The 15,490-nt window shown below is 45.7% G+C and overlaps 1 protein-coding gene across 3 annotated transcripts in view; it reads left to right on the forward strand.

The window, feature by feature from the left end:
- Positions 1-15,490, forward strand: part of RAP1GDS1 (Rap1 GTPase-GDP dissociation stimulator 1) — a 629,061-nt gene that overhangs the window by 495,979 nt on the left and 117,592 nt on the right. For all 3 annotated transcript variants that reach the window (XM_085641163.1, XM_085641161.1, XM_085641162.1), the window contains one exon: positions 13,514-13,639. In XM_085641163.1, the coding sequence (XP_085497289.1) occupies positions 13,514-13,639 (126 nt within the window). The remainder of the gene's footprint in view (positions 1-13,513; positions 13,640-15,490) is intronic.

The following is a 15,490-nucleotide window of genomic DNA, read 5'->3' on the forward strand; positions in this document are numbered from 1 at the left end:
ATAGCCCTGTCTGGTGACCAAGGGAGATGCGTAGGAGGCAGAGATGGTAGCTGCTGTTTTAACATGCGCGGTTGGTCTCATATATAGTAGGGATACCAATCCAATCCACCTGGTCCGGTGTTTTATTTCCTAATTTGAAAGGGTAACTCTTTATCCAATAAACGGATGCAGTTTATCATAAAAGTGTACTTCATCAAAGTTGCCCAGCAGTATGGAACCAAGGCCACGTGTCCAGAGATAGACGCATCACCTCCCCTGACAGCAAGGATCCGACATATCGCATTCCCTGCATAGCAGTAAGGAACCAGTGCATCACCTTCCCTGGCCTTAAGAAACTGGCGCATCATCTCCCCTGGGAGTAAGGAGCCAATGCATCATCTCCCCTGGGAGTTAGGAACCAACTCGTCTTTGCTTTTTCAGTGCCTCACCTCCCCTGCGACTCGCACGTCTCCGAATTTTAACGCATCCAAGGTACTTTGTGCTAAAAGTGATGCATCAATAGATTCCTAAGGATACATTTGCTTAACATTTAAAAAGGGATGTCTTTATTTGCGTATGCTGGATTTTTATCATTTTGTTCTTTTATTTTCCAAACTGTTGTGTTCTCATTTTGTAGTTTTTTCACTGTATTACTGTGGGGTATGTACAAATGCTTTTTCAAATTGCCTCTGAGATATTGCCTCTGAGATAAGCCTGACTGCTCGTGCCAAGCTACCAAGGAAGTAAACAGGGGTTATCTTAGCTGTGTGGCTCCCATAGCCTACAGGGTGCAAACCACTAACGAGAGACCCCATTTCTAAAAGGATGAAATGAGTCTATAACCTCTAGTTTCTGTATTGATTCCTTGTAGTAGCTTGTATACCTGTACCAAAAAGTGAAGAAAAGTTATTTTTAGTTGATAACAAAAAAGCTTGGTTGGTGGCATGTAGTTGGAAAGGTTTGTCTTAACATTCGTTTTTAAATCCTAGTGTTGCCCTGTCCCACATAGCGCAGCTGGAAACCTCAATTCTTAAACTCAAAACCTACAATGGGGCAATCTGCTGGAGTTACTGAGCTGGCGTCTGACCGTGGAGAGGGACGATCCATACCACCTATGTTTGGATGATGCTCGAAGGTGTTGGAAGGCCTCTGCTGCAAGGGTATATGAGTGGGAGCGACAGATCAGCAAAACTATTACACTGGGTGGCTACTAGGGAGCTGGTTTGGTGGGCAGTGCCAAAGTCCACCAACCCAGACGGCATGTTAGCCGACACTAGCCCTGCCTCTGCAGGTACTATGAATCCCTCTACTCAGCGAGGCCTCATTCCCCCTGGGAAACACATAAACCACTTATTATGGCCCTCCCCTTGTCCAGGCAAACAACAATTGAAAGAGAGGCTCTGGAAGGGGCCCTAACAGAGGAGGAGCTCAGCAAAGCCCTTGCAGATCTCCACTCCGGCAAAATCCCTGGCCCAGATAGTTTTGCTCCAGAATACTACTGTAGGCTGTGAACACACATTTATTTTATTTTATTTATAAACCATTGGTCATGTACAGACAGTTATTGTCATGAACAATGGACATTAATGCAGGTATCTCAGCGTCGGATGTAGGAGGTGAACAGCTCCCAGATGTCACGGGGGCGGCTTCCCTGCGGCATCGGGTCCCAATATGCAGATAATTGTGTGTGACAGTACACGATGTCCACGAGCCAATCTTTGGATCTAGGAGCTCGCGCCCTACCCCAGTGCATTGCCACCTGACGCTTTGCGTGGAGAAGCAGTAACACAATCCGTTTAGGGCACACTCTGGGCACATCTTTAACGTATCCCAATAAACCCAATAGTGGGGAGAGTGTGTCTGGAATACTTATAATGTCTTCTAATATGTGAAAGCTCTCACCCCCGGAAACTGCAATTTCAGGACAGCGGCACGCAAAGTGCACAAAGTCTGATTGCGGCTAATGGCAGTGCAGACAATGGGAATCGGAAGACAGTCCCATCCAAAATAATTGTACAGGTGTGGGGTATAGTCGATGTAAGAATTTAAAATGGATCAGGCGCAGCTGGTAATTGGGAGATAGCATCGCAAGTGGGCTGCAGCAAAATGACCACTGCGCATCAGACAGGATGATCGCTAGATCTGCATTCCAGGCCTCACGTCCCTTTAGAGCAGTCACTGGCGCAGTGTGTTGCATTTGTCGGTAAAGAGATGTTATCATCTTGTGCTTTGAGGATGTTGTATACATGTGTTCCAAGGCTTGCAGTGTCTTGGGGGAGGGGGGGGGGTGTGAAAGGTGTCATGGAGTGTGCGGCAGGTTGCACGCAGTTGGAGATAGAGAAGAGCGTCCAGTGGTGCCAGTGTAGTATTGCTGGGTGCATCTGGGGTGGGCCAAGGAATCGACCATCTGGATACAGGTCTGCAAACGTGTGGATGTCTAACCTCTTGGTGCGATTAATTGCACCTTTATCTTGTAGAGGAGGTAATAAGGGGTGGTTGGCTACCTGGATTGATGGGGCATAAAGCTGTCTAGTGCCTGCGCACTTCGCGAGGTCCTCCCATGCCCAGCGCATACATTTTGTGGTATCTGAGTGCTCTAAAAATCCACTCGCCCTCTCGCATTTCCGAGCCAGTATTAATTAGGTTGAGCTATTTTTAGGTCCTACTTGCCCTTTCTGGCGAGTAGGAAAATAAACAGACTTTTGACCTCTTGTCTCTAAAAGCACGGAAATGTGACAAGAGAGCAAGATTTAAAGGCATCTTTATTGCTCAGAAAGTAAATGAGCAATAAAAATGTCCTTAAATCTGGTTAACTTGTTACATTTGCTTGCTTTCACTGTCAGAGGTCAAGTGCATTTCAGTTAGGTCGAGTACATTTTGTAGGTTACTAGACCTGCAGTTCTAGTATTAGTTAAATGATTTTTCTAGCCTTGTATCAATTTCTAGGGCAGGCGATTTGTATGGAAAAAACAGTGCAGTGGTTAGTAGTCACGGGGAAACTCTATCTGTCTGGATCGGGACATGGGGTTGGAAGGGTGTGGGGTGAGTCCAATAATTTAAAAAATGTGCCTGAGCACACAGCGAGTAGAAGTAAAAATCTGATGCACTCTGCCCACCCTGTGGTAATGTTAACAGTTCGTATTTCACCAGCGGTTGTTGACTGGCCCATATCACCGTAGTCCGGTTGGATCGGAGTTGCTTAAAAATGCTAACAGTAAGTGGGATTGGAATATTCACTAATAAATAAAGGAATTTAGGGCGACCTGCCATAGACTGGGGTAGTTTAGACCAAACCGGAATGCGCTCCTCCAACCAATTCATGACCTTCCCAAAATTGTACTGCCATATATCTTCAACATTCCTGCTTACCAGTATGCCTAAATATTTTACTGGGCCTTCAGCCCACTGTAGTGGGTAGTAGTCCAGAGCGAAGGGAGCAGTCGCTTCTGTCAGTGGGAAAAGTATGGATTTTGCCCAGTTCACCTGTATGCCGGAAAGGCCGCCAAAACGGACTACTTCCCGGATCAGGGGGTTCTAAGTTGGTCTCAGGGTCTCTTACGTACAGGGTGACATCAGGATATAATGAGACCCCAAGATGTGAAGCCTAGCCCTCTGTTGGCATGATGCTGGCAAAGCTGTGCCGCTAGGGGCTCCATGGCGAACAGTATAGGAGAAAGTGGGCATCCCTGCCTCATGCACGTGTGACTGGTAAGGGGTCTGAAATTAGTCCATTGAGGCGTACCCGAGCTGTAGGCAAGGTGTATAACAGGTGGATTTGCACAATAAAGCTGGAACCTAATCCGAGCCAATGCAATAATGGGAAAAAAGAATCCCACTCCAGTGAGTCGAATGCTTTTGTTGCGTCAAGCAATACAGCCGCCACTGGGGTTTGCGGGTGCACATAATGCATGATCGCTAAAAAGGTTCGGAGATTGTGGGCCGTTAACCCACTGGAACGAAGCCAGTCTAGTCCGGTCTAATCATCACTGGTAATAACAATTGAAGTCGGTTTGCCAGTACTTTGGCAAATATTTTATTATCAGTGTTTATTAGAGATAAGGGCAGTTAAGAATCGTATTGATTGGCCGGCTTGATGTGTTTAAGCAGTGTGATAATGACAGCTTCTCTCAGGAATGGGGTAGAGCACCTGTTTCCATAGATTCTTGGTACATTTCCAAGAGTTTCGCAGCTAGAAGCTGGTAATACTCTTTATAAAAGGCAGCAGGCAGGCCGTCAAGCCCAGGAGCCTTATCAGGGGAAAGGCCTGCAATTGCTTGTTGTGTTTCCTATACTGTGTTGTGCTTCCTCTACTGTGATCGGCCAATTTTTGAAATTCCCTATGAGCGTCGGATAGCCAGACTAGTTGAAGTGACTCTAGATACGCCTTAAGGTCTGCGGGGCTTGCTATGTGGGTAGCAGAGTAAAGCTGTGCGAAAAAGGTGACCATGGTGTGCAAAATGTCAGAGGGGGTAGATCAGTTTTTACCCTCTGCATCTAAAAGAGCAGATATCTAAGCTGAGGCGGGAGGTTTTTGAAGGAGTCGAGCAAGGGTCCGGCCTGGCCAGTCCCCCTCCCCATACCTGCGGACTCCAGTGTCCTTATCTAGGAAATGTGTTTCCCAAAGATCTTCTTCCAGATTTGTGGACATCTTATCTTGGATATTGGCTAATGTGTCCGGATCTTCGGTGTGGAGAAGTGGAACTTCAGATCTGAAATGTCAGTCTCTAGTTTCGCCAGCGTTCCTCAAATTGATTTAAGAATACTGTGCTGTTTAGCGATGCATGCACTCCGTATAACATTCTTAAACACGTCCCACAGTATGGAGGGGGAGCCGACTGACCCTGTGTTTTGCTCAAAGTATTCTAGCCGCGTGTATTTCTGCTCTAAAAGCGGAGTCTGGAAGGGCAGCCTGAGGCAGTCATCATGAGAACGCGCGATGGAGAGTATGTGGAAGTTGAAGGGTTAAATGTACTGGGGCATGGTCTAAGAGTGTATGTGAAAGGTCAGTGACTGACAGCAGCCATTGTTGCACGTCTTTAGTGGTTAACCAGTAATCAATTCTGGACCATGTTTTGTGTTGTATAAGGATAAACAGTTGCCCTCCTAAGTTTCATGATGAGTTTCCCACTAAACATCAACTAAGTGATTATCTGCAATAATTGCATGCAAAGCAGTGGTTGCGGAAGGGTGAGGGTTCCTAGCGCAGCCTCGCCTATCAAGCATTTCGTCTGGGGGAACATAAAAATCCCCGCTCCAGAGCACTGTTGGCAGGCCGATGTCTGTGATTAGATACCATACTTTGATGAAGAGCTCGGGATCATCTACATTGGGGCCATAGACTGAAGCCAATGTTATAGGGTGGTTATATAACGCGCCTGCCAATAAAACATATCGGCCATCTGTGTCACCAATACGCTGGGTCGTTTTCCAAGCAAGGCCCCTGTGCATGAGGAAACGTATCCCTCTCACATAATTAGAATAGGTTGGAGTGTACGACATCCCCCATCCTCGCTTAAGCAAGCTGGGGAGACATGCCCTGGGTTTCTTGGAGTAAGCAAATGTCAATTGTGTGTCTAATCAAGTAAGCATGTACTAGTCGAACCTTCCTGCCGTCATTTAGCACTTGTACATTCCATGTGAGGAAATTAACCGTGGCCATTCACTTCAACTTTAGAGGAAGAAAAAAGGATCTTGTAGCAGGGAGGCCGCAAATTTATTATGCATGTGTGTTGTGTCAGTGTCTAGCTTGTGAGAGTGCCAAGTGCTGAGATCTCCATGTATGGATTCTGGCCAACAACGTTCAAACATTTCTAAACCCCTCCCACCCAGCTCCCTAAGAACATTGAAATAACTTTCAACCCTCCCCCCACCCACACCAACCCCCCAATCAGGTTGTGATTCCCAACCCCTCAACATTTATAACTGGGAATACTCCCTTGGGGTCGTGGAGACTCTGAGCTAACTACTCACCACAAAGGCTGGCTGGCCGAGTACAATTACAATAGGGCATGCCAAACGCATCCAAGGATAGAAATAGACATTGTTACGAAGAAAGGGCACATAGTTACCAGGTTCGAAATGCCAGGTTTCCGAAACAACAATCCATACCAAAGTAATATTTGCAAAGCAGACATCGGGTACATGTTTACACACTACAGGTTACTGTTCTCTGTATTCTAACATAAACAGTACTTGATTTCTAATCGTTGTCGCTCAATCGTGCTTCCGCCGAGGAGTGCGGTGGACCCACTTGGGATCGTGCTGGTTTTATTTTCTGCTTGGCGAACTTAAGGGCTTGTTTTGCATCTGTAAAGTAATAGGCCCTGCCTTATTGCATGATCTTGAGTTTGGCCGGGTACAAAAGTTCATACTGCACACCCGCCTGTTGTAACAGATGTTTGGCAGGTAGGAAGTCTCGTCGGGCAGTCTGCACTGCCATGGTGGTAAAAGGATATATTGTCTCCTTTATACTGGATACGTCCCTTTTCTCGAGCCAGCCTGAGTATTATGTTGCAATCTTTGTAATTCAGCAGTTGCGCCGCAATAGGTCATGGGGGTGCTCCAGGAGGCGGTCTGGTGCCAAGAGACCTGTGGGCCCTTTCGATGATGAACATCAATGACAGGTCCACTCCAAAGAGGGCTCTAAGTAAGGTGTCCACAAAGTCCTCCATTTTGGTGAGCGCAGTACTCTCCCGCACCCCCACAATACGGATGTTGTTGCGTCTCAATCGGGCTTTGAGATCTTCATTCTTAAGGTTTATAAGTTCCAATACTTTGTCCATTCTTAGGAGCTGTTCCCTTACAACTGCCTGATTGTCATCAGCTTCTGAGACACGGGTTCCCAGCTGGTTGAGTCTAGTATCATGATCATCCACTCTCCCTTTCACTTTGCCTAGACGCGAGGTGAGGAGGTCTAGCTTGGAATCTATGTTCTTCAAACTCATTTTGACATCTATGAGTATTTCTTTCAGGTTCAACTCATCAGAATCCTCTGCACTAGTAGACGCAGCCCCATTAGCGTCTACATGGTCCGCTTGTTTGGTGCTGCGCTTTCTCTTAAATGAGAGCTTGGTTTGGCATCCCTCATGTTTGCCCATACTTGGTGAGATTGGAGGCCAATAGTTCGTATCATGATGTGGAAGGATTTGTTTGCTTGTTTGTGTCATGCCAAGTGCAACTGGGGGCTCTGCAGTGGACGAGTCCCAGCCCCAACCACCGCATTCTCCCTGCACCACTATATGAATTCAGTAATATCCTGGTGGCTCAAGTGGACGCTCACTATAGGACAGATCACAGCCAGATTCCGTCCAGTGCTGTGCCGTGGTGGTTAGTACATGTGGTGTCACAACCTGGCCAGGGACTGAGAGAACTCTGTTCAGTTTGTATCTTAGAAGTAATTTGCAGGCCACACTTCCAGACCCGGGCAGGCTGCACATGGCTGGTCTGACAGGGTCAGCTCGTCCAGTCCCCTTACAGTCTGGGGCTGAGCAGTTTATTTCATTCACTTGTGTTCCCAAGCGGTTTTCATCATCGCCTGCTCAGCATTCTGCCTGCCTGGGGTGTGATGAGCGTGTGTCTGCCGTGTCCACAGTGTGTCCGTCATGTGCGACCTGACAAGCGGGCCACACCGGGCTCAGCGTGGCGCCGGCGGCTTGACTCCAAAGCGGGATCCAGCCTGGGTTTACTGACCGCTCGCAGCAAGGATTTAGGGTATGTCGATAGGCGGTTGCACCGCGTCAGTCCAGTCAAAGGCTTCAGCTTCATACCCGGGTGACGGCGCTGTACGGTGCCTCCAGAGCAAGCAGGTTGTCCTCTGTGACAGCGCTCCACTTGTACGTTCCAGCCAGGAGAGAGCGAGGTCTCCCAATCGACTAATGAAGTGCGTCATGGGCAGAGACCGCATTTCCGCCAGGCCGCAGCCACCTTCTCAGCTCCGCCTGAGCGAGCGCCGCAATATTAAGCCCTGCTCAGTCTGATAACTGCCTGAACAGGACCGTTGGTGTCTGTGAGAGTCCTGTGCATGCGGATGCTGCTAATGGACGCCCTGAAAGCAGTTTATCTGTCGGATCCCTGACTCAGCCAGCAGAGCTTGCATACGGCGTGGCCATCTTGCAGCTCGACGAGACCACGCCCCTTTGAACACACTTAAAAGACATTCTACAGATGCTCCTGAAGGTGGTTGACCGAGTTCATTTTCCTCTGGAAATGGACCTGACCACTATAGTAGTCTTACTGAAACCTGACAAGCCTTTGGATCAGTGCACATTAGGTTGACCCATCTCAATTATTCATTCCAAGGTTAAGATGTTTTACAAACTGCTAGCATGACGCTTGACGCCAGCCCGTAACAGACTGGTTGGCTTAGTCTAATGCAAGTGTATTCCCAGGTGTATCACCACAAACTGTATCCATGGAGTCCACTGTGGCTGAACTATATTCAGGGACATAGTGTGCCACAGCGCAGATGCTCCTCGATTTTAAGATGGCCTTTGACTCTTTGGCGTAGGCCTTTTTCCAGGAGGTGCATGGTCAAAATGGGTCTAGGCCAAAAGTTGCTTTCTTATGTCCGAACCCTGTACACTCGGCTACAGGTGTTGGTAAGGGTGAATGTAGAGGGTCTCCCAGATTTTCAATTCTTCGGGGCACCAGACACGGGTACCCCTGTCCCCTCTGCTCTTCGCTCTGGACATAGAGCCCCTAGCGAGTTGGATATACTGCGATGCCCAGGTGTGCGGCTTCGACTGAGGGATGGCACTTGAAGACAGAATGGCCCACTGCGCTGATGACGTCCTCTTAATCATGGCACAACTGGCAGAGATAAGTCTTACCTCATGTTTATCCTTGATGCCTACAGGGAGCGTTTGGACTGTGGCTGAACTGACCTTAATACTCCTGGTTCCCCTTTGGAGGGACAGGGACGATGAGGCCTGACACCTGGCCTACCGTTTCGATGCTTGAGCTTCCGTTATCTGGGGATCCATATGACATGGGAGCTGGACTTGCAAGGAGCCTTAAGCTTTACCCCCTCACATGTAGGGTCCTAGCGTATCTAGACAGATGGATTACACTCCTGCTCAATAAATTGGGGCGGGTGTCCCAGTCTATAATGATGGTCCTACTACAGCTCCTTTATGTACTTCATAACTTCCCCTTCTCTATTCCTAACCACTAGTTCACTACTATAGCTCCCAGACGAGGTGGTTTCTTTTGGCCGACAAACCCCCAGGATTGCCTTTAATAAATGTGTCTGACCTTCGACTGGGGTCTGGCCATTGCCGACATTAGTTTCTTCTACTGGGCTTCACACATTGTGGTGAATGACTGGATATGTGGTGTCTGGGTGGATCCCTCATGGCAGATGGAGGTGTCACTACTAGGCTTTAATAACCTTATGGGTATGTTGCATCGCACACCTGTTCCCCAATCCCTCCCGGAAATCGTCCTAGTGGTCTTCCTGGCCTAGCGGGCTGCATTGAGATGGACCGGATGGGACAGGCGGTGACCCTGGAGACCCCTCTATGGGTGGGCAGATGGCTGATACAGACAGCGCTCCTTGAGGGGGTCCAGGAAAGGGAAAATATTGGCATATCAAACCCGGGCGGCATTCGGGAGGGTGACCACCTGAAATCCTTCCAGGATCTTCAATCAGAGTTCTCCCTTGATAAATCACATTTTTTCGTTATCACCAACTCCGTCACACTCTCTTCTGCTATATGGAGCCACTGTCCAGACGCCGGATCTAACCCTTTGAAATCCTGACTGCTCATTGGCCCAGTGAACAGGAGTGGCATCTCCATTATTTATAGAGCCCTAGTTAAACATTCTCCTTGTACTCTTGAGACCATGATGGAGTGATTGTTCGGTCCGTTGGAGGAGGCAGATCGCTGGAGGGAGGTATGTATGGCGCACCGTATCCAAGCAGTTTTGGCCTGACTCAACGTTGTTGAGCTGAAATGTCTGCATTGTATCTACTACATACCCTATCGTTTCTGGAAAGCCAATAAGCTTCCAGATCCCAACTGCACCAGATGTAGTGGGGAGAGGGAAGACTTATGCCACGTTTAATGGAAGTGCCCTATTATCCAGACAAGATGGCAGTCCATATTCAAGACCATGTTGAGGGTCCTGGGCCACCCTCTAGAAATATCACCCAGTCGCACTGCTTGGCCTAGTGGATATGTTTGGAGAAGCAATGGGGGCCTGCTGGATCTGGGTACATTGATGGCTTAAAGGGACATTTCTAAGTATTGGAACGCATATTCCCCTTAGGGAATGGAGGCTGAGCATGGACTGCTCCGCCTAATTTGAGGAACCAATTTATCTACCACGTGTATGCCCTGCGAAGCATCAGAAGATGTGGGAGAAGTGATGGGCATACTATGGGCTGGACACTGCAGACATGTGAACTCGGGTGTGGGAGTTAAATGTGGATATCAATGTTAGCAATACCGGGACTCCTTGTGTGGGCCCGTTATATGCATGCTTGCCCTATTTTGCGTATATTCAAACTAATAAATTGTTATAAAAAAAATCTTATTGTAACAGTTCTTAAGTCCCTCTTCAGAGGATACGCTTGTGAATGGGAAGACAGCGAAAGTTTTCCACTGAAGGGGCTACATAAACGCAGGTTTCCCTTCCAACAATTAGGCACATGCTGAAGTTCTGAGCTACCTGCATTTGTTGATGAGAAGCTTTTGTAGCATAGCCACTGATATTGCATGTCCATGGTGCAGGAGCAGAAGCCAATTGCAATCAGAGACCGCTTTGTAAATGGAAGTGAACTCTAAAGAGTCCGCCTTTCAAGGGTGCAAACTCTCAGTAGACTGGGGTTTGAGCATTTTCACTATGTCATACCCTGCTGAATCTCCAGCGTAGATGAATGTGCTGTATGTCTAAGGACATTTGTGAGTTTATTTTTATGAAGTTAACCGTTGACAAAAATAAGACCTACTATGGAGAGGCAAGCAGTGCCTCTTTTATCTTTCTTACTCCCCTGCTGCCTGACTTCCTCTGGCCCTTAATGTATGTCTTATGTTAGGGCATTAAAAGTCCCCCTTAGATATCATAAACTGCAGGAACCCAACGGAATGGATTCAAGGTACCTCCTTTAAACATACCTGACTTCACCACAGCGCATGCATTGTCCAAGATAGAATCAAAAGAAGTCCAGGCTGTAGGTAAAATATTTTGCCATAGTGTTCCTTCATCCAGTAAGTTTGCCTGGTAGCATCATTATTGCATTTAAATGAGGTTGCGGAATGTTTGCGTGTTATTGATGTCATGGTTGGTATGTAATGACAGGTCTTCAGTGCAAGGGCATGAGTTAGAACAGTCATGCAAACGTTGTTGGCCTTGGACTATATTTCATGGCTCTTTAAGGGATGACCAAGGTATTGTCCATGATAGTAAGTATTCAGACTTGTGTTTTAAGCAGTCATCTGCCAGTGCAGTGCAGTGCATGAGTGGAAACAACCTGCATTTGAAAAAAATACAATGGGCAAGCGAAAAAGTCTTGCTTTCATTTTGAGTCTTGACTAAATACATTCCTTTTTCTTTTTCTTTCTTTTTTTTTTTTTTTGTAAAGCTTGTTGAATTGAAAATAAAACAAGAAATGATTTCAGTCTGCCTACAATGGTTCAATAGAATAATTATTTTTTTCAGAGTGTTATATAGCACAAACTTGACCCAAGGGTATCGGGTATCAGAGTGCGTTACATGAGCACCAGTTACGTTACATGAGGACTCATTCATTTTTTTGTTAAGCACGGGGAGATTAAGTGATTTGCCCAGAATCACAGGATGTTGAGTGTCGTTGCCGAGACTCAAACCCGGTTCCCCAGATTTGAGGTCGACTGCCCTATCCGTTAGGCTACATCCTCTCCTCAATAATGAATTCAAGTGCAAAAAAGATGTAAAATAGAGCACCAAACAGCCGGAAGCATTAGGTGAGAGAGAAATACTCCTCTGAGAAGAGCAAAAGATCACACTTTTTATTTTAAAGAATTGGGAAAAACGGGCATAGGGGTGCGTGGATATTGGATGACAGCTGATCACACAGCTACAGGCCGTGACGACCCTGTCGATTGTGGAGCCACCTCAGGTGTACCTGCTCTGTATTTTTACACAACCTAGAGGGGTTACAATTTCTACAGTTAGCTTCAATGTTGGCTAAAAGAGTGGCAAAAGGGTGGTTGAGCACAAGGCCCTCTCCATTACCTTATGGTGTAAAGACGTCATTGAGTGGGCCCTGGCGGAGAAGGCGCACATGAAACTCGATCGTCAAGATAAGTTGCAAAATGACTTAGAAATTTGTGCCACACTGTTGGAGGTCATGCACATGGGGTGGCTGGGGCTAGTGAACGGGGATTGCAATAACAAGGTATGGACTACACTGTTACACGGGAACAGGGGTTGGACAATGATAGGGGGGGGAAGCAGCTGCTTCAGGGTTTCATTGAGTTGTGAGAGGCCGGGGGACAGCGTACTACTCCCTGTGTATCTGGGGGCTTGGATATATCAATGTTTGTGGACTTCTGATGTAATATTTGAAGCCTGTGCTAAGAGGGGTCTTGGGATCAGGCGTGAGTGGTGGGGAATGGGGCTTGGTTACCTCTAAACTTGCACTTGGGAATGGTGTGTACACTGACCACATGTACTGTTGGTTGTAATTTATTTGTTTTACTTTTGGTTGGTTGTGCTGCTGTTGTAATGTTTAGATGTCCTACTCTGTATAGCCCTGCTAAAGAGTTTGCTGTCCACAAATTACCAATAAAAATAATTTTTTTTGTGAAAATCTTTTTATTGAAAATTTCAACACAAATCAACGTACATTGGCATTGAGTATATCAACAGTTCGACCATTGGAGCGTGCACAGACATTCAGAGAGCAGCTTCACAATTAAGCAACACAGCTGTCACGTGGGGCATCGCACTGGCCATCAGTTGCATCCCGGATTATACCAACAATTCTCAAACCATCCGTTTGTCAACGGTTTAGTATCAGTCACTTAAGAGGTTTCACGTGGGGAATAAAAATAATTTTTAAAAAGAATTGGGACAATAGGTCTTAAAGACAGCAGTGCTGCCAAGTCGGGCCTAAAGTACACTGCAATATAAAAGTGGTAACTAGTCTCATAGCAGGGACACTTTAGCCCCTGTTGCAAATATATTGTATGTGAGCTGTGCCTTGCATTCTGGAAAATGACTATGAAAAGGGGAAGGAAAGGATAGGGTATGGAACGTTTCCTGAATGTAGTATGATTCTTTATATGGCTTGCCTACCTAATTGAAATTCAGAAGTAATGTCCTCTGTTTTAGGGGTGAAAGTGAATTTAGGAATGTTTCACTCCTGGTTGGTCTGCCTGGGGCATCACAAGATGTTGATAGAAAACAGTTAAGGACATGTTGCTTTTAAAGCTGTTTCCCAGGAGCACACATAATTCTGATCTTAAAGATACATAACCCCCTCAAACCCAGCCTTGAAACACTAAATTAAGTCAGTCCTCTAATGTTTTTCATTTATTTCTGCCCTCAGAATCCAGCAAAGAGCAGTTTGCAGCCACAAATATTGCAGAAGAGCTTGTCAAATTATTCAAAAAACAAGCAGAGCATGAAAAGAAAGAAATGATTTTCGAAGTGTTGGCACCTCTGGCAGAAAATGGTGAGAACTTAAGTGATGTACAGATTGTTTGTGTTGTCATGTTTGCATCATGGAAAGATATATATCATATTTGCATAATGCTAAGTACCTCTGAATTGCTGATAATTCATAATGCTTTCGTACACATAAAGATGTTCATGAGTTTTGCTTTGTTTTCACTAGGTGAGGGCTGTGAAACCTGAATACAATTTACGTTCTCTGTAGTTGGGTGTTTAGTTTGGTGTTAAGAGTGGTATTATTTAATATAAACCTTAGTGTTGGTAAAGTATTGTAGACATTTGAGCAACTGTGGATTTATAAGTGGTCGCTCTAACTGTTATACTTTCATACCATCAGTTCAGTTACGTGCACTGAATTTAGCGAAGCTGTATAATATGGCTAAAAAAACATTGACAGAACCAATAGATCTCGCGTATTCGAGACCTATAGGCTTTTACAATGCTTGATATGGAATGCCATATGGAAAATGATGAGTATGCATATATTGTTTACAACAGTTGAAGTGCTAGTGTTATAGAATGGAGAAAGCACTTGTGAAGGTGTTGGTGTGTACTGATTCAGAAGCATTTTAGGACCATACAAACTGTGAAAATATTCCATAGAAGTGCACTGAAGGGATCCTAAGTTGTAGGTAGACCGCAACGTCCAATAGGTTACGGGTTTTATTACACTGATGCTTTAGGCTATGTGTTACTTTGGGTGCAATGGTTACAAAAGAGCACTCCTGGCTGCTTGTTTAGTAGTAAAATAGAGCAGTAAAATGGGTGTTCAGTGGGTTTCCTATAGCTTTGGCCCCTGAGTCACTGCACTATTCATATCATGGCCCTTGTGCCTCCAAGGTAACTGCACTTGGCACTGCCTGTTTAGTAGTAAAATATAGCATTAATCGGTGTTCAGTGGATTTCCTAGAGCTTTTGGCCCCGGTGTCCCTGCGTCCGCTGCACCATTCAAATCACGGCCCAATTTCCTGAAAGGTTAACTGCACTTGGGGCTGCTTGTTTAGTAGTAAAACATCACAATAATCTGTGCTCAGTGGGCTTCCTAAAACTTTTGGCCTGTATGCCAAACTGCTGCACCATTGACATCATGACCCTGCTACCTGCAAGGACAAATGAGGAAATTGTTTATATCTGTAATATGTGTTACAAAAAAGGCACAGTTGCAGACGGAACACATAACTATTGTGCTGCTAAACATAAACACAAAAGCTTTCATTAAAAGTGACTTTAAGTTAAGTTTTTAGTTAATGGTTTATTGTTTATTTTAATGTGTATTGTTCTCATTTGCACCGTGCACTTCCATGGTTCTATTTGAGACGAATAAAGTTTATTATTGATTGGTTGCCTTTAAACTTATACAACTCTCCAAAACGTGTTGCCACGGATGTCATAAATAAAGCATATGCTTTACACATCAAAGTGAAAATCAAGCATTGTTAAATTGTGTTAGAATGTGGCTGGCTCTTTCCTGGGAAAAAATCTTATCCTGTGCTTGACAGTGAATGGGCCAAAAACAGTGTAAATTGCCCAAGATGACCATTTGTATGGCTGATGCTGAGACTAAAATGCGGTTTCGTACTTTGTTCCACAAAGCAGTTTCACAAACTAAATGAGCTCACTGAAGCGGAGGAATTGGGCAAAAACATGCAAAACCTTTTGAGATGGCTAGATCTAAAATAAAATTAAAAATGATCACAAGCAAGCTGTATGGAGAAAGTACGCTGCATTCCTCTTTCCTATAAACGCGCTAACTTTGAAGTCAGCACAAAACAAAATAAACTCCAGGTTCCCACAAAAACACAGCTTGACATTGGATCTCATTCTTTGAATGCCCAGCAAATATAGAGAGATG

This window comes from Triturus cristatus, chromosome 2_2 (assembly GCF_964204655.1).
Source record: "Triturus cristatus chromosome 2_2, aTriCri1.1, whole genome shotgun sequence".
In the NCBI taxonomy this organism is placed as follows: domain Eukaryota; kingdom Metazoa; phylum Chordata; class Amphibia; order Caudata; family Salamandridae; genus Triturus; species Triturus cristatus.